The sequence below is a fragment of the Loxodonta africana genome, chromosome 22, assembly GCF_030014295.1.
Source record: "Loxodonta africana isolate mLoxAfr1 chromosome 22, mLoxAfr1.hap2, whole genome shotgun sequence".
NCBI classification, from domain to species: Eukaryota; Metazoa; Chordata; class Mammalia; order Proboscidea; family Elephantidae; genus Loxodonta; species Loxodonta africana.
The window spans coordinates 21,343,003-21,360,703 of NC_087363.1; the positions used below are offsets into that span (position 1 = coordinate 21,343,003).

General features: G+C 56.0%; 1 protein-coding gene across 2 annotated transcripts in view; it reads right to left on the reverse strand.

The window, feature by feature from the left end:
- Positions 1–17,701, reverse strand: part of TEX264 (testis expressed 264, ER-phagy receptor) — a 37,424-nt gene that overhangs the window by 5,231 nt on the left and 14,492 nt on the right. For both annotated transcript variants that reach the window (XM_003410077.4, XM_023547651.2), the window contains one exon: positions 12,037–12,258. In XM_003410077.4, coding sequence (XP_003410125.1) covers positions 12,037–12,258 — 222 coding nt within the window. The remainder of the gene's footprint in view (positions 1–12,036; positions 12,259–17,701) is intronic.

A 17,701-nucleotide genomic window follows, 5' to 3' on the forward strand; every position in this document is an offset into this window, starting at 1 on the left:
CTTGGAGCCCGCCCTCCTTTCCTGTGATGGAGCGCAATTACCCACTAAGATGACTGTGCGGCTCCTGCCCTGTCAAGGCTCACCCGCCAACCTTCACAACACAGCTATTTATAGCACCCGCCCGGCTCTCACCATGAGCTCTGAAATGAGCCTTCCACTTAGTGGTAATGAAAGACTTATCGCCTGGTGGGGAGAAGCCACTCCAGGCCCTCCACTTGTCTGCCCACCTGGCCAACCTAGGATTAAGGGAACCCCCCAGTTAAAGTGAAGAGGGACAAAAAAAGGAGGCCACAGGGAAAGAGGGAAGGAGGAGTGGGCCCGAGCAGCCAGCTGGAGGGAAGGTTCCTCCAGGAAGCCATGTGGGGTGGAGGGCCTGGCCCCAGGTCTAGCAGCAGCTTGGCTGTAACGCCATGGGTGTCCCAGACAAGGCCTTTCGTCCTCAGTCTGTGTGCTCACTGCAGAGTGGGGTGCCCTAGTCCTGACACCTCCAGGGTCAGTGAAGGAAATCATTTTTTTTTATATAATTTATTTTTGTTGTTGAGAATACACACAGAACATACACCAATGCAGTAATTTCTACATGTACAATCCAGTGACACCGATCACATTCTTCAAGTTGTGCAGCCATTCTCGTTCTCCTTTTCTGAGGTGTTCCTCCCTCATTAACATAAACTCACTGCCCCCCTAAGTTACCTATCTAATCTTTTGAGTCGCTGCTGTCAATTTGATACCATAGGAAGTCATTATTTTTCATGTTTGAAGCCAAGTGTTGTTGCCAACCTGGTACCAGCTCATGAGTCCACCTCCCCACTCATCAAGGGCAGCTGTAGGGGCCTGGAGTACAACAGACACAGGTGGTTTTTCAACAGCACTTCCTAGCCTCAGGGAAGGGCCAGCCACCCCCAGCTCTTCCCATCTCTGAACACACCGATGGCTGCCTAAGGCTGCCTAGGCTTTTCCACCTACTCTGTGGCTATGTGGATACCCACCCAGCCCTGGCCCAGAGGGGAGGCTAAGCAAGAACACAACATCAGGAAGCAAGAGGTACTCAAGTCTAGGGAGCAGGTAAGAGACGCTGAAACATCAAGACCCCTCTGCTGCCAGCAATTGGGAGCAGGCACCTGCCTGTTTGCTGAACCCCACTCAGCAAACTGGGCCCAGTCACCAGGGCCAGGATCAAGGCAGTTCCCTGAAAAATGTCCAGGTCCTTCCCTGGTGGCCAGAGGGAACAAAAGGTCCCCTGAATCCAGTCAGAGAATGGCCATCACCAGCATCCCCATGTTCTGGACATTCGAAGGGTCCAAAGGCTGCAGCTGAGCAGCTGTTGGTCACCTGGTGGCCCACCATTTCAGGGCTGTAGATGACGGGCTCTTGAGGATGTTCTAGGGACCAGAGCCTGTGTCCATTCAGAGTCCAGGGATACTGGACTCTAGCACAGCCCCCCGTTGGTGCTCAAGCTACCTCCCCAGCGTCCGTTCTGGATGAACTTGGCAGGAGCAGGATAAGAGGGAGTAGTGCTCTTTCTCCCCTCCCTTCTAGGCCAGGAATCAGGGTGGGTAGCGCTCGGCAGCCACCCTGTGCCACCTGCTCTCACAGCCCCCTCATTGGCAGGCGGGAGGCAGCTCTGCGGCTGCTCTGCGCATCTGCCTCCTCCGGAGAGAGCCCAGCTCTGAAGTTGCCTGGCTGTGGACAGCCCCGTTGCCATGGAAACTGCATCCTCCATCCTTGCCGTTGCCTTCATCTCAAAGCCATCGGGAGAACAGAGGAACGGGGGAAACAGAGGAGGGAGAGAAAACTGTGGCCCGGCTACACAGCCTTTCCTTCCCTGCCCAGCCCTCCCTCCTCACAGCATCCCACACAGGGAGCGCCAGCTGCCTAAGCCTGCCCCCAGGCCCCTGGGAACAGCCTTGTACCCAAGCTCAGCCTCCCTGCTGCCACCTTGGGGCCCCTGACCCCCCCAGTGGACAGGGGCATGGAGCTAATTAAAATCTCATTGACAGTTCAGCCCCAAATCATAACACGTGCCAGTGCCAGGTCCTGACAAAATTCAGACTCAGAGAGAGGGGAGAATGGGCAGGGAGAAGGCAAAGGGGCAAACTTCAGCCCAGGCCTGCAGGCAGGAGAAAGCTTATACTTGACCCTGTACCCCCTCATGGAAGACCTCTCTCCCCTCTCCATGCTCTGCCCACTAGGCAAGAATGGGTCTGGTGGGGGTTTGGGATGGAGGGTGAGGGACAGAACTAGTCATATGCCCTGTCCCTGAGTGATCAGGCAGAGAGGACAAGCCCTTCCCTCCCAGCCAGGTACAGCCTCACAGGGAGGAAGGACAGCCACAGCCAGGTCTCAGGTCATCACTGCACAGAAGGAGCGATGGCCCCAGGGCAGCATGTCGAGGAGGTGGTAAATATTGGAAAATCGTCAGAGGAAGGCAAGGCCAGCTGCCTCTCACTCAGCTAGCCCCAGGGAGCCCTTGGTGAGCCAATGCAGATGGACAAGGACACCAGCTCAATGCCATACTGGGCTGGTACCGCTAAGGGGCTTGAATGGGCCTGGAGTCCTCCCAGCCCTGAGCACACTGCCTCCTACAACCCAGGTAGCCAGGGGCTTGAGGAAGCATTGCTGGGACAGGGGAACCTGTTCTGGCCACTGAAGCCACTGGCCATCTGACAAGGCCAAAGCCCAGAGCAGTTACAGAGACTCAAGGAAACTGTAAGAGTCCTCTCCAAAGTGGGGGAGATGCAGACACCCACAATCCTCCCCACCTAACAGGAAGAAGCCGGAGCAAATCACGCCAAGGTGGTAAGAGGAACTGCTGGAAACTAGACTCAGGAGTTCCAGTCCCTCAGACACACCTCCAGGGCTTCCCTCCCACTACCCTGCACAAAGAAACAGAGGGTGACTTGAGATACTACCCATGATGCAAGTGTTTCCTCGGCCACCAACACTGGCTCACCCACTCAGGGATGCTGGTGGACAAGGGAAGGTGCAGCTCACCAAGCTCACACAAGGCTGCCGCAGTGCCACTGCCTTGGCCACCTTGGAAACATACCACACTCCTTCCTTCCCTCAGGCTGAGCTCACCTCCTGGGTGGGGGTGGGGATAAGCATTCAGCCCATAAGCTCAGGGCTCTGCAAAGGGTCAGATTAGTGTGCTAGGCCAAGGTCTCCCCAAAGGACCCATGGCGCCTCTGCCAGCTCATCTTACTGAATCAGAAGGAGGTGAGGCAAGAGAGATGAACTGGGCTTGCTCTCAGAGTATCAGCCTGTATCCTGGCTTCACTGGGCGTGGCGCAGGAAGGCAGAAGAGGTCAGGCCCAGGCTGGAGACTGAGTGCAGATCCTGGCTCCAGGCTGCCCAGAGGCTGGGTCTGCTCAGAGCTAGGTGACCTCAAATCCCCAAAGGGAGGGGGCAATGAGTCTGGGCCAAGGACCGGGACACACAACTATACAAGCTCTGCGTCCAGAAAGGGATGAGGTCTGCCCGACCCGTCCCTGTCCCCACCCCACCACAGGCCCTCACCTCCTGCCTCAGGGTGAGGGCTCCTGGACTTCCCTCACCCACCCTGAGCTGCCCAGTCCTACCCATCCCTCCACACTCCAGGCTGGACAGCAGGGCAGCCACCCAGCCAGCAAACAGCTGTTGCATCCCACCCGAGGTGGTGGCCTCTCCTTGCTGGGTGAAGCGAAGCATGCTGATTTTTAATTACACAGATACTGACATGCCTCTGCCTGCACTCGCACAGCGGTCCCTGAGAGTGGGGGCTCAGACCCCCAGGCAGCCACGCGGGAGACGGCACAGCAGGGAGGCTGTGGCTAGAACGTAGTATGTTGTTATTATTCTGCCCAGGAACTTCTGTCAACTTCCTTCTCCTGGGCTCCCTCTCTTCCCCATTAGACCTCCCAAAAGCCTTTGGCCCAGAACCAGAGCTTGTCTGTTGGGCAGGCAAAGACAGCACTGGGAGCCACGCAGTGCCAACAGGGAGAGCCTTCAGAGGGGCTGGTGAACACCTCTGGCCTCCTCCCCATATAGGAGGGCCCAAAGCCCTGAGAACAATGGGCAAAGGAGACAGAGAGCAAGAGATGGGGCCACCAGGGAGGGAGAGAGGGAACAGGAGGTGGCAGAGGGCCCCAGGCAGGAGTTCAGAAACTTGGCCTGGCTACTGACAAATGGGTGGCTTCCCTCTGGTCCTCAGTTTCCCCAACTATGAATTAAAGGGGTTGGAACAGATGATCTCAAAAGAAATGAGGAAATGGAAAAGATGAATAAAAACATCAATTATTTAAAAACAGAATGAATGTATGTTTGGAAAACCCAAAAAGAATCAACGATGAAACTATCACAAACACTAAGATCACAAAATCAACAAAAGGCCAGTCCATTTTTCTGTGCAGCAGTCAGCCAGTTAGAAAATATAACAGAAGCAAGAGATGAAGGCCCTCTCAGAGTTGGGTCTAGCCCAGGGCTGGTCTGGGGACTCCACATTCAGGGAACAGAGGAGCCAGGCAGGCTGGGCAGGTTGGGTGGGAGCCTGGGGAAGTCTGCAGTAATGGAAGGTGTGAGGCAGAGCGGGGCGGGAGAGCGGGGTGCTGAGCCTGGCACCCCAGCCTGCTGTGCCTGCTGCTGCCACTGCCTGGGGACTTTTCATTTTCACCTCAGAGCCGGCAGCTCGCCATGCAATTTACACCTCTGCTCATCTCCCTGGCATTACCTAGGCCCTGGCTTCCTGGGTGGCCTATAAGGGGGCCTGGGCGGCAGTTAAGCACCAGGGTTGGCTGTGGCACTGAGAAGCTGGGGGAAAGAGTCCCTTGAATCAGGCGCAGAGGCCACAGGTCCTCAAGTGCCCTGGTGCCAGGTGGCCTGAGAAGCCCCTGACCCAGCAGCCATGCCCAGCCCTTCCTTGCCCCAGACCCAGATGGCCAACCCCAACCCCAGCTCAGCCAGCTCTGGCCTTCCTGGGCCCTCATAGAGCAGGACCAGAGGGCAGGGGAGCACGAGGGTAAGCACCCTATGGGGAAATGGGCTAGAGAACAGGGGAGTCAGCCCCAGGACGCTACCGCTCTCCCTTCCAAACCTGGGGCAGGGAGCCACAGCCCTCCCAGACGGCCCTCCTACCACAGCAGGCTTCTAGCCCACCCCTCTCCTAGGTCCAGCCACTCTTCGTCATGTCTGTGCAGACAAGGACCTTGAGCCCTGTCCGGCTCACAAGCTGACAAAAATGTTGCTGACTGATTGATTATCCAGCAGCAGGAAGGCTGCTAGGTACAGATGGAGCAGTGAAGCCAAGCACCTGGAAGCCAGAGGAGTCCGGAGGTGCCAGAGGGGAAGGACAGGTGGGCAACTGGGAATGGAGAGGTGGGGGGAGGAAAGGATGAGGTGGAAGGTGAAGGCTCTGAATTTCATCTCCCACTGGCCCCTCTCTGATGGGCCGCTCCACCCCTCCGGAAAGCCCTTTCCTGTCTTGGAGCCCCAGGTTTCCTGTCTGATAACTCGACAGATAGCCTCTCCTTAGCTGTGGGATCTGCTAAAGGGCAAGGTCCTTCTGTCACCTGCTCAGAATCTCTCCTCCCTCCCTAGCCCCTGGAATCCCAAGCTTTGGGAGAAGAGCAACAGTTCTTGGTAAGTCCCATCTGCCTGAGGACGAAGGCTCCCTCTGGGTTGTTGATGGCTCAATCCTACAGCACTAACCAGACAAGTCTCAGCCTCCAGGGTCCTACAGGGCTGCCAAGCTACGATATCCGAGCTGGTATTTCGAGAGTGGTGGCTCCCACGCCCGCCCCAGCAAAGGCTGGCCTTGTGCTTTCAGTCTTGAGAATGGGGGTGGGAGGAGGGAAGCCAGAGAGGCTGGAGAGCAGGTGTGAGTGCCTGGGCCAGCAGAAGGAAGAGGCCTGGGGCCCTCTCCTCAACAGTCATGGGGAGCTCCCTAAGGTGTGCCAGGGAAGCCAAGCCTTGGTACAGTGGGGCGGGGGGGTTAGCTCCTCCTGGCTTGGAGGTATCTGAAGGCTACTCTCAGCTAACTTCTGGTACCCTCTGGCTCCTCTTCCTCCTCTCCCTATGCTTGGGAGTCCTGTTTTGAAGCTCAGGCTGAACACCATCACTCATCTGCTCAGACATTAGCTGTGGTTCCTAGCGCCTGGAGGACCCAACCCAATCTCCCGGGCCTAGATTCAAAGTCATTGATAGCTCCTCCCAACTCTTGCTCTTCTCCTGCCCTGCTGCCACTTTAGATACACAGCCAGGGCCCTCACCAACCCTCTGCTCATGCCAGAGCCTCTGTCTGACCTGCCTTCCCACCTGGTGAATCCTTCAAGGCTGACCCCAAATGCCACCAACTCAGAAAGGCTGCTTTGCCTTTCCCAGTGAATCTATCCCTCCTCTCCCCAGGCATGGTCAAGTCCTGTGGCTGGGGAAGATGGGAGTGGAAAGTGTTCTAGGGGCTGTCACTTGGCCCCAGGCTCTGGCAGTGCTGAAGATGCCCTCCTCCCTGTGCCACGGCAGGCCAATTAGCAGGTGGCAACACTGGCACATGAGCCAGTCCTGGAGCCCCAGTGAGGGAAGCCTGGGAATGTAGCTGCCTCCACCTCACTAAAGGTGAGGACATGAGTACCGGGGAGGCACCTGCAGCAGCTGTTTCCTTGCCTGCAACAGCTGCCTAGACCTCCCTTAACAAGGGCTGGTTGGGCAAACAGACAGGCAGGCCCTGCCTCAGTCTCCCAGACTGGCAGCCTATGCTCCCGACTCTGCCCATGAGGGCTGGAGACAAATGGTCAAGTGGGTATTGCTCTACGTGCTGCCATCCCAGACCCACCCAAGTTGTGGGCACTACCCCATATTCATGACCAGTGAGTCTCTGTCTCCTGGGCCTGGCCCCACTCATGAAAGAGGCAAAAGGCAGGTAGCTGTCAGAACGATCCTCAGCTCAAGGGGCCCAGTCTGGATTCAGCCACTGCTTCACTCTTTAACCTTGGGTAACCTCCCCTCCCCAGGCCTGTCTCTCGGTTTGTAAAACGATGGGGAAGCTGGCTTTGATTAGGCCCCTCTGACTGCCTCCTCACTGGTTTCCCCCATGACCAGAGTAGTGCTGCAAAGAAGAGGCCGTGGTCAATAACTCTGAATAAGTGACTAGACTGGCAAGGGGGCTCCCCTTATTAAAAACAAAGCTTGGAACACCCTCCCTCATTAGCTCAGCAGATATGACACGCATGGGGGAGGGGATGATCCCAAATCTCACATTACCCTTAGGGCACCCTCACCTGGGCTCTCACTGCCAAGGCCATGCTGCTCCCCACTGGTGTTCTGGCCCCAGCATGGACTTAGACCCCCCACTTGCTGCCTCGGAGTCAGTGAGGCAGGCTAAGGGGAAACAAACACAGGGGCTAGCTTCTGAAGACCAGGGAAAGGATCCAGGTTCTGACCTGAAGCTGCACGCTTCCTCGGGCCCACAGCTCGGCAGGCGGACCCACTTCCACAGGCCCCATGCTCCTTCGTTCCCAGCTGGCTGCCCCCTAGCACTGCCTCTGATCACCCATCACTCAGGAACTCAGCCTCAACCACCCCAGAGGGGTCTGCACCCTGTGGCTCCCAGGGCTCCCCTCCAAGCCCAGCTTCAGTCAGTCATGCTCCCCCAGACACAACCGCCTCTTCTGGGGGCACCGCGCCTTCCTGTGCCTTCCAGCTCCACTCACTCTGCAGCTGCCACAGCATCCTCAGGCCCTGGGACAGACAAGCAGCTGACTGCCTCTCTCAGGACAGAGGTTTTCAAACCGATTAAGCCCCAAAGCCCTCCTGCAAGCTAAAGCTCGTGAGGTCATCTGGTTTGTACAACCCAGAGGCAGAGCTGTTCTATTTGAAGCAGGTAATGGTCTGAGTGTGGCCCCCACCCCTGGCTGCCGGTCACAGGGGCACCTCAGCAGAGCCTCTAGGCTCCCTCCCCAGCAGTCAGGGGTCCTTGCCCACTTCAAACTCCTGGCATAACAGCCCAAGTCAACCCAGCAGTCTCAGAAACTGCCACCACGGTTCTAGTCACCACCTCACTATACTCCTCTCGGCAACCGCTACCCACTTCGTTCTAGTTCTATGGATAAAGGGCCAAGTCTGGCCTCCAGGGCCTGCCTGCACTCCTAGAGCCTGATGGAGCAGTCGCCACATGGACAATGCCCTACGTCTCCCTGAATGTGGGAGAAAATGCCTAAACTGTTTTACAAGAACCCTTCCCTGAAAACTCCCAGAAAGCAAAAACCCCAGTAAGAGGGAATATAGAAAAGATCCTGCATCCTGTTGTGTGAAAAGTCAGGCGTGGGGAGTTTGGCTGAATCAGTCTAACACTCAAACTAACTCCTCCCCCAATTGCTACAGACAGACATGAGCCTGATACCTTGCTCAGGGGACCTTTCACACATGGTCCCCAGGCCTGCCACTGAGTCCTGGCCTGCCCTACATGCCCAGAGCCTTCCCTGGACACTTGCTGAGATTGGTTCCACCCTGAGGTGAATTCCAAGGGCTCTGCAATTGCTCTGAGCTGACATTCAGGTCCTCTCAACTCTGTGACCCTGAAAGCTCAAGGAGCTCAGCTCCCTCCTGCTCCCTCCTGCAGCTGCCAGAAGAGGGCTCCTTCCTGGGGCTTAGGGAATGGTCTCCTTCTGCCCTAGAAGCCACCTCCCGCACCAGTAAAGTGGCCTGACAAAGCTGTGGTATCTTCCATGTAGAACCACAGTCACATAGTACCCAGGACCCTTCATACACACACTGTCCCAGGGTGCTTGGCCTGGGGCCCCTAGTAGTTTATGCAGAGAAAGACAAAGTTCCAGGTCCTGTAGCTCAGTTTGCTGGAGAGCCAGGGGGTGTCATGCAGACCACAAAGCTGGGTTCCAGTCGTCCCTTCCAGAATCCCCACACAGGCTTCTCTTTGGGCTCCTCAAAGTGACACCCCAGGCCACTGATGTCCCATGAGGCCAGCTCTGCCCCAGCTCAGGCACATCTGCAGCTGTAGGCCATTAGCTGCTCTCCACCTCCCCCAGCAAAGCTCTCTGAGGCCCATCACCCCCTCTCCTGGCCCCAGCCTCTGGAGCAGCAGGCAAGCCTGCCAAGCCCTCCCACCCATCCTCCTGGCAGTAGGGCTCCTGGCCTCCCTCACCCCTCCTAAAAAAAAGCTAGCAGCTGCTGTCATTCCATTTGAAGCACCTCCACGGCAGGCCTAGCCTCAGAGCCAGAAAGAGGCGAGAGTGCGCATGCACACACAGTCCGCTAAGGGCAGCCAGCTGTCAGGGCTGGGAGAGTCAGAAGCGCCCAGAGCCTCATTAGCAGCCTCCTTTCTCTGACCCTAGGGCGGTGGGGAAAAGGGCAAGGGTGGGAAGGAGCCTTGTACTCCCTTCTCTCTGACTCCTAGGCTGAGAGGCACAGGGCCAGCCCCCTGTCCACAGCAGGCAGAGACTGGCACACAGAGCCAGCCTCTCTCTCATTTCTTACCCGACTTTGTTTCCCAGGGTACAAGGTTAGTCTAAACACAGGGGCACAGAAGGAGCAGAGGACCCTGGGCCATCCCTCTACTTTGGGCAACCTGGAGTCCCTCGCCCTTGCATCTGGTGGCCAAGCCCACACAAGCACGCTTCCTAGACATTTGGAGAGAAGCCCCCTGCCTTCCCCCTATATCCCTGGTTTCCTCATCCCAGATACAAAGAGGATGGTACTGTCCCTGCTCCAGCCCCCACCCGAGGAGTCTCAGCCCAGAGCATGGCTGATGGCTCCCACAGGAGGGGGAGGAGGAGGAAGGGCTTTCATCAAAAAGGTGACGTCAAAACTAGGCAACTTGTGAAGCTGTCAGGGGCCGGGAAATTTGGACAAAGGTGTCTAAAAATAAACCCCTGAAGCCAGGAAAAGGCTTTGGTGGCTGAGTTGTTTGCAGCCACACCACATGTCCATGGTCTGTTCTGAGGTCTGGAACCTGGGAAGTCTCTTCCCAGGGGTCCTCTTCCAGATTGGCCCCTAGGGTTGAGGATGGCACAAATGGGACCCAAGAAAACATACACCAGCCGTTCCTTGGGTGAGATGAGTGAGGCTCACCCTCAGGAGGCATGCTGAGCAGGCCTAGGACACTGAGGTCTCCCTGTCCTCACTGCCAGCCAGCTCCCCCAACTCCTGCCTCACCCTACCCCTCAGCCTCCAGCCCCAACCACACACCCAGGCAAGCACACCCCTGCCCAGCTCCCGTTCTGGCTGCCACCCTTCAGCTCACAAAGGAGACCCGTCTCTGTCCTCTCAGCCTCCTGCCCTCCCTGCCACGACAGCCCTCCCATTTCCAGGTCTTTTCACCCTGTTTCTTCCCTTCCTATCCTTGGCCACCAAAGCCACAGCTGGTGTTCCAGGCCCTGTCTGAGGTCCCATTTCCATCAAGGCCAGACCCTCTCCCCCAAGCTGGTCTGGAGAACGAAGCCACGAGTCTCCTCCAAGTTCCACAAGCTCCCACCCATTCTTTCTTCTCCTGTTCCCTGACCCCAGCCACGCTGGCCACACCCTCTGCACAGCCCTGCCTGCCACAGGCCATCAACCACCTGCCTGGCCCTAAAGAGACTAGAAGGCTCAGGGCAGCCTCCCAGTTAAATACCAATGTCCACACCCAACCCTTTCTAAACTCCAGACTCTCGGTACACACGTCAGTGTTGACCCCACACCACCACCTGATGTCTCTCATCAGGCAGCTCCACTGACACAGCCCACAGAGCTGATATGCCCTCCAAACCACGTCTTCCCTCAGTTCCCCACATCTCAGTGAAAAGCACCACTACCTGCTTACCCATCCGCTCAGGCCAGAGGGAACTGGAACCTTCTGTGACTCCTCCTGTCCCTCCCCTCCCACAAAATCCAACCCACAAGTCCATCAGCTCTACCCCCAAAACAGATCATTAATCTCCCCACTGTCTGCATCTCTATAGCCACTACACTAGCCCAGCCACCACCATTTGTGGCTAAGATTCACAACAGCCTCCTAAGCACCCTACCCAGCCCCTCTGATTCATAAGCCAGGTCCACCCTGGCCAGGGAAGGGGTAGCCCATCTTGTAGAGACGTGGGTTGGATCCTGGTACTTTCCTGGATGGAAACCTACAGTGACTTCCAATGCCCCTCTCCCTGCTCTGCCTACAACCAACTCCCCAAAGGTTCTTTTAGGACTCTGCCTTAGAGGGTCCTCCTCAGAGATGCTACCGATGACCACTCTGTCCAAGCTGGTCCCCCTGGCTTTTCTCACCACTGCATCCTGTTCTCTTCTAGCCTGTCTCCCATTTGTCTGACATCCATTACCTATCTCCACCACCTATTTTATGCCTATTTCACGCACCAAAGTCTCGTTGCGCCCTGCACAACACGTGGCACACAGACATTCAAGTCGAATGAATGAATAAACAATGATTTCCAAGTCCAACCTGAGGTCATTTCCCTGGTACCCAAGTTTACAAAAGGTTTTCAGAGAAGGGATATGCAACAGGGTAAGTTTTTAAAAAAAATCTGTGGACAGAGACCCCCATCAGACCTCCTATAGCTGTCTTTCCTCCTTCCTCTAGGTAGGCCAGGCTGCCAGTGTTACCACTGACCAGGCCAGAAAGTGAAGGAGATAGGGCCTGACATTGCTGCCCTACTCCTGGGTTCAGGGAACAGACCTGGCTCAAGGGCCTCAGGCCCAGGTGCCCTGAGCCCATGCAGCATATGGACACCTAAGACCTGCCTAGCAGCTGAGAGCCTCAGAGCCCTTGCTCTGCAGTCTCCAGCAGGATGGGGACAATGTGGACCTGCCCACCCATCTGAGCACTAAGAATGTCTCAGGTAGAAGACGGCAGGACTGACAAGCCAGCTTTCTGAGCAAGCTCCCTGTGCTCTTACGAGATGCTCTGGGGAGACACAGTAGCCTCTGCTCATCTTCCCAGCTCCACATGCAACTAGTCCATAGGATGCCCAGGGCTCTATCCTCCCCAGGCCTCTTCTCCTCACAGTGTAGGCAGCCTGGGCAGTCCTCCCCAGCTCCCACCTATACACCAGGCCTGTATCTTACCTTGATGTAAGCATCCAGGGCAGGATGGACACGGCGGATAGCCAACCAGATGGACAGGGGGGTGGTGTAGGGGAAGGTAGCTGTCACCACGTGGCTGGGTGCCGGGAAGGAGAACACCTTGAAGCCAAATTTCTGGTAGAGGTGGATGAGCTCAGGGGAGGGCGACTCCTCACCTTCACTCAGGATGCTGCCCACGGCACAGCGGCACTTCTCAGGGGACACCTGGGGAGACAGAGGAGTGTCAGGTTTGGGCAAAGGAAGGGGGTCCCCAGGCCTCTTGCCTCTGTGCCACCTTGGGCCTGGGAGAACCACCAGCTCTGATAGGCCATGCAGGCCTGCATACCAGGACTGAGTAATTTCTCTATGGAAACACGTTCGTGGTCCCTGCCTGAGGCATCCTGCGGCAGGACTCTCATCCAGTTCTTCGTTTATTCCTTCACCAAACATGCTGGAGACCTGGGGGTCATGGCAGGGAATGACCTCGTCCCTGCCCTCCAGGAGCCTGGGTGAGGGAAGGATGAAAAGGACCTTTGAACCCTCATGCCCCCACACATACTCCTACCCCACACAGCCCATCAACAGCATCACTGAGGAGTCCTTCCTACCCAGTGATATGACCCTCTGCCAACCATTACCCCTACTCCCCCTCCACCGCCACCCCACAATGCCCATAGGCCAGCTGATCCTCAGGCTTGGATCCATCCCAGCTCTTAGTTCACTTCCCTCCTATCTCCTAAAGGAGAGCAGCTCTCACTGGCACAGAGTAGGTCCCAGCAAAACTGGAAGGCAGGAGCAAGGAAAAGAGCCCAGAGCTCTTCAGGGAAGGAAAAGTGTGTGAGTGGGCTCAACAATGAAATGAAAAAATTTAGGAGAAAAAAAAGTTTGTGTGTGCCTCTCTGATTTTCAGGGATAAAGAGGACCTGGCTGGAGAGGGGTGCTGTTGGGAGCACTGGTCAGGACAAGGGATCACACTGAACTCTGGGTTACTGATGAAACTGCAAGGGCATCCTCCCTCAGTCCCTCAGACAGGGCCAGCCACCATCCCTGGGCCTCCAGACCCCTTCTCTAATCCAAGCCCATCCCAGGCCCTACCCGACACCCAAGTAGCTTCCTGGCTAAGTCTGAGAGCTGGCTTCCCTCCCAGTCTCTCTGGGCCTCTGGCACCTGCACTTCTGCTTCCCTCCTTACCTCCCCGGGCTCCCAGGAGCCAGTGGGCTCCTATGTGAGCCTCCAGTACTTTCCTAGGCCTGACCCAGGCCTGCAAGGCCTAGCACCCACTTCTCCTGGCCTCAGGAAGCCCCAGCGGTTCCCTCTTCCCACTGTGTCCCATGTCAGCCTTCCTGCAGCTTGAGTCTGTGAGAGCGCTCAGGCTGATCCCCCGGAGCACCAGTTCCTGAATCCAGGAGACTCACACAGACCTTGTGCTCTCAGTCCTTGATTTGAGGACCCCTTTCTCTTCTGCCCCCAGGGGCCACTGACCCCTAAATTTAAACAGGTCACTCCCTCTGCCTCCACCTTCTCTTCTCAGCCCACCTTCCCAGCACTATAGTCATTTTTACCTGTTCTCACTTCTGCCCTCCCATTCCATCCCTTTCCAAGGTACTACAGTAATCCCTTCCCAGCCCTGCTCTGCTTCCTCTATCCTGACCAATTTGGCCCTGTCCTTGGAGACACATTTTGCCTGGGACGTGGGCACTAACTGAACCAGTGAGAACCAACTGCCATCAAGTTGACTCCAAGTCATGGTTACCCTATATGTTTCAAAATCAAACTGTGCACCATAGGATTTTCAATGGTTGATTTTCCAGAAAGACTGCCAGAACTTTCTTCCAAGGGCCTCTAGGTGGACTCAAAGCTCCAGCCTTTCAGTTTGTAGCTGAGCACGTTAACCATTTGCACCACCCAGGGACGCCAGGTTCTCAAATCTGCACACCCTCCGGGGTTATCCCCGGCCCCCATTTCTCTTGTCCCCTTCCTGCCCCCTTGAATCCAATGACATCAAGCCTAGTTTAGGGCTTTAGTGGCAGGCAATATGGTACAGTGGTCAGGACCACAACTTCTGGAGAATGGCATGCCTGGATGTGATCCTGGACAAGTCACTTGGCTTCTTGCAGCGTCAGCTCCTTGATATCTACTTACAGAATTGTCATATTAAATGGTGGCACAGTGGTTAACCACTCAGCTGCTAACCAAAAGGTTGGAAGTTTGAATCCACCAGCTGCTCCTTAGAAACCTTATACAGCAGTTCTACCCTGTCCTACAGGGTCACCGTGAGTCAGAATTGACCTGATGGCATTAGTCAGTCAGTCAGTACATGAGGGCTCAGCCTGGGTCCAGCACTCAGCAAATGCTCCATGATTGTTGGCAGTTATTGGCAGCCGTGACACAGACCAAATGACTGTCCCTTGGCCTAGAACACCCATCCACCCAAACCTCTGAATAGTCCTCCCTGCCAATCCTTCAGGCTCAAACACCCTCTTAGGGAACCTTTCAGAATGGCCAAGTGATACCTCCCCCCGTCCCCCACACACGTCAACATTTCGCTGTGAACACTCTTGCCCACATCAAGTCTACCTTGCAGCACAGTCACTTACTTCTCTTGGCCTCAAAGCTCCTCCCGCCCCACCCACCCAGAGGGGATAGCTGTAGTACCATCTCTCGTCTCTAGATGGTGCAACTGCCCCACTCACATCCGAAGAAGAGGCTGGACAGATTTGGGGATTGAAAGGAGGTTCTGGCAGGCCTCCCACTGACAGACCAAGGGCAGTCACCTGCCTGCTGCAAAGCCCATCTTCATGTCCCTGACCTTAGCAAGCTGCGCAGTACAGAAGACACATTCAACAGATGTCAGATGGAGAAACAGATGCAGGGCCACCTGGCCTCTCTCCACCCCTCGTCCTGCCTGGGTTCAGGTGACAGAGGCTTTCCCGGGATCACTTCAGCAGTCCTCACTGGGCTCCCAAAAGGCACCAGGAACACACATGATCACTCACACTCCTGCTCAGAACCTCTCAGAAAAAAAAAAAAACCCATTGCCATCAAGTCAATTCCGACTCATAGCAACCCTAGAAGACAGAGTAGAACTGCCCCGTTTGGTTTCCAAGGAGTGCCTGGTAGATTCAAACTGCCGACGTTCTGGTTAGCAGCTGTAGCTTTTAACCACTATACCACCAGCGTTTCCCTAGAAACTCTCAATGGGTCCCAATTCACCTTCAAGATGAGACTGAGCTCCCAAGCCTGGCACGTAAGGCCGTCGTAGCAATGGCCCATACAGTGCTGCTGGATCTGCCCACACCCTCACCTCGCACTCCCTCTCCACAGCCTCAGACCCCAGCAGGGGCCAGAGCCCAGGTGGGCAGGCGCCCACTGAGCATCTGCGTGGCAGAGGGAGGAACAGATCCAGGCTGTGGCCCAGCCCGCCTTGCCAGCCTCCTCTCCGCCACACCCCTGCAAGCGCCCACATGGAACTATTTGCAGCTTCCCAAACATGCCACGTCCTCCCATGCTTCCTGCCTTTGCGTAAGCTACTTCCTCTGCTCGGAATGTCCTTCTTCACCCTACTCCAGAGTCCCTTCTGCCTGGGAAACTCCTGCTCATCAGCTCAACCCTCCTCCTCAGAGCCTTCTGCTCCTCCCCGCCAAGCAGCCCCTCCTCTCTGATCCCAAATGCCCACACAAGGGAGGTATTGTGCTGCACTGTAATCAATGGCTCCCTTTCAGACTCCAGGCCTCTAGGCAGGAAGGTTCAGGGCTCCCTAGGATGCCCCCCACACAGAAAGTTCTTGGGGTATGCTCAGCAATGGCTCACACATGCACACATGGGTCTTGCGCTGTGAGAAAACCTCGTCTCCTTCCACCTAGAGAACCGGAGGGGCTCTCGTCACAATGGATAGAGGCAGCTAACAAGGAGACGGGACCCTTGGGATCTTAGAGGTTATGTTGGGCACGTCTCCCTTCCTGTCTGAGCAATCCCCAACTACACAGGTGAGGACTAACTGCCCCCTCCCCCCCCACGCCAGTGACTAAAAGGGAAGCCCAGGAGGTTACTCAGCAACCCCACCACCTGCCAAATAACCCCATGCCAGGCTGGAGCTGGGAGGCAGCTGAACTAGCCACCAGCAAGGAGCTAGGACAGGCTCTAAGATATGCCACAGAGTGGCAAAGCTGGTTCAGGAGCATGAAAAGGCTTCCCTGGACTCCCAGGAGAACACTAAGGCTACCCGTGGGGGAACGGCCTACTGAGGTTGTCAAGGGCCCAGAAGGTAGGGGTATCCTGATAAGACCCTACCCACTCTGGTCCAACGCAATGTTTTAACTTGGCCCTAACCCTGGGATGCCAGCCTGGGCCTCCCGGTTCCATCTGCCTGCTCCCTTTCCTTCCCATTTAGTCATTTTTGGATGGTGCCTGTCATGGATTGAATTATGTCCCCCCAGAAATATGTGTATCAACTTGGTTAGGCCATGATTCTCAATATTGTGTGGTTGCCCTCCATTCTGTGATTGTAATTTTACGATGAAAGGATTAGGGTGGGATTGTAACACCACCCTTACTCAGGTCACCTCTGTGATCCAAGGTAAAGGGAGTTTACCTGGAGTGTGGCCTGCACCACCTTTTATCTTAAGAGATAAACGGAAAGGGAAGCAAGCAGAGAGTTCAGGGACCTCATACCACCAAGAAAGCAGCACCAGGAGCAGAGCGCGTCCTTTGGACACGGGGTCCTTGTGCCTGAGAAGCTTCTCGACCAGGGGAAGATTGAGGACAAGGATCTTCTCCCTCCAGAGCTGAGAGAGAGAAAACGCCTTCTCTGGAGCCGCCACCCTGAATTTGGACTTGTAACCTGCTAGGTTGTGAGAAAATAAATTTCTCTTTGTTAAAACCATCCACCTGTCGTATTTCTGTTATGGCAGCACTAGATAACCAAGACAGTACCTGTGTCCAGAACAAAAGCTGGACCAGAACTAGCAGCAGCAATGATCCATGCCAGGAAGACAAGGCAGTGGCCAGACCCACCACCACTTTGGGTGAAGGTAAGGGCACGCAGGATCTGCCTTCAGTGCCAGAGTACTAGGAAGGAGATAGGGGCAGGTCAGGCCACAGAGCATCTCCTTCAGGGCTGCAAGGCCCCTCGAGTCCTAGCACTGTGGAAAGGGAGAATCTGCTTAGAACGTGAAGCTTCCAGGTATGAGCTAGTCCTAGGACTGCCCCCGATATCCCTTTCAGAGGGACCTCACAGTGGTCTGCCAGCCCTATCATGTGAGGCTACAGTGGAGAGAGCCACCTGAGGGCCTGCCCACCCAAGAGCTCAGTGAATCCAGGAACTAGACAAGGTCAGTATCTTCAAGGATCCAGGAAGGAGAATGGATATCAGCTGGCACAGACCAAACCTAGCCCTTGGGTTCAGTAGAAATGGCCAGCCCCAGGCCCAGAACCTACATGGACAGCTGCACCACCTGCCAATGCCAGGCCCCAGAGGGCTGCCTTGACCCCCAGCCCACCCAGTCCGGAGCTGCCAAGGTAAGGAGAGAAGTAGGAGTAGTGCCTTCCATTTCCACTGGTGCCCCCCAGGGGAAGGAACAGCTATACGTGCCCATTATTAGCAGGTGGACACCAGGCCTCCTATGTGCTGCAAGTCCAAGCCCTACCTGTCCCCGAGTACCCAAAGACA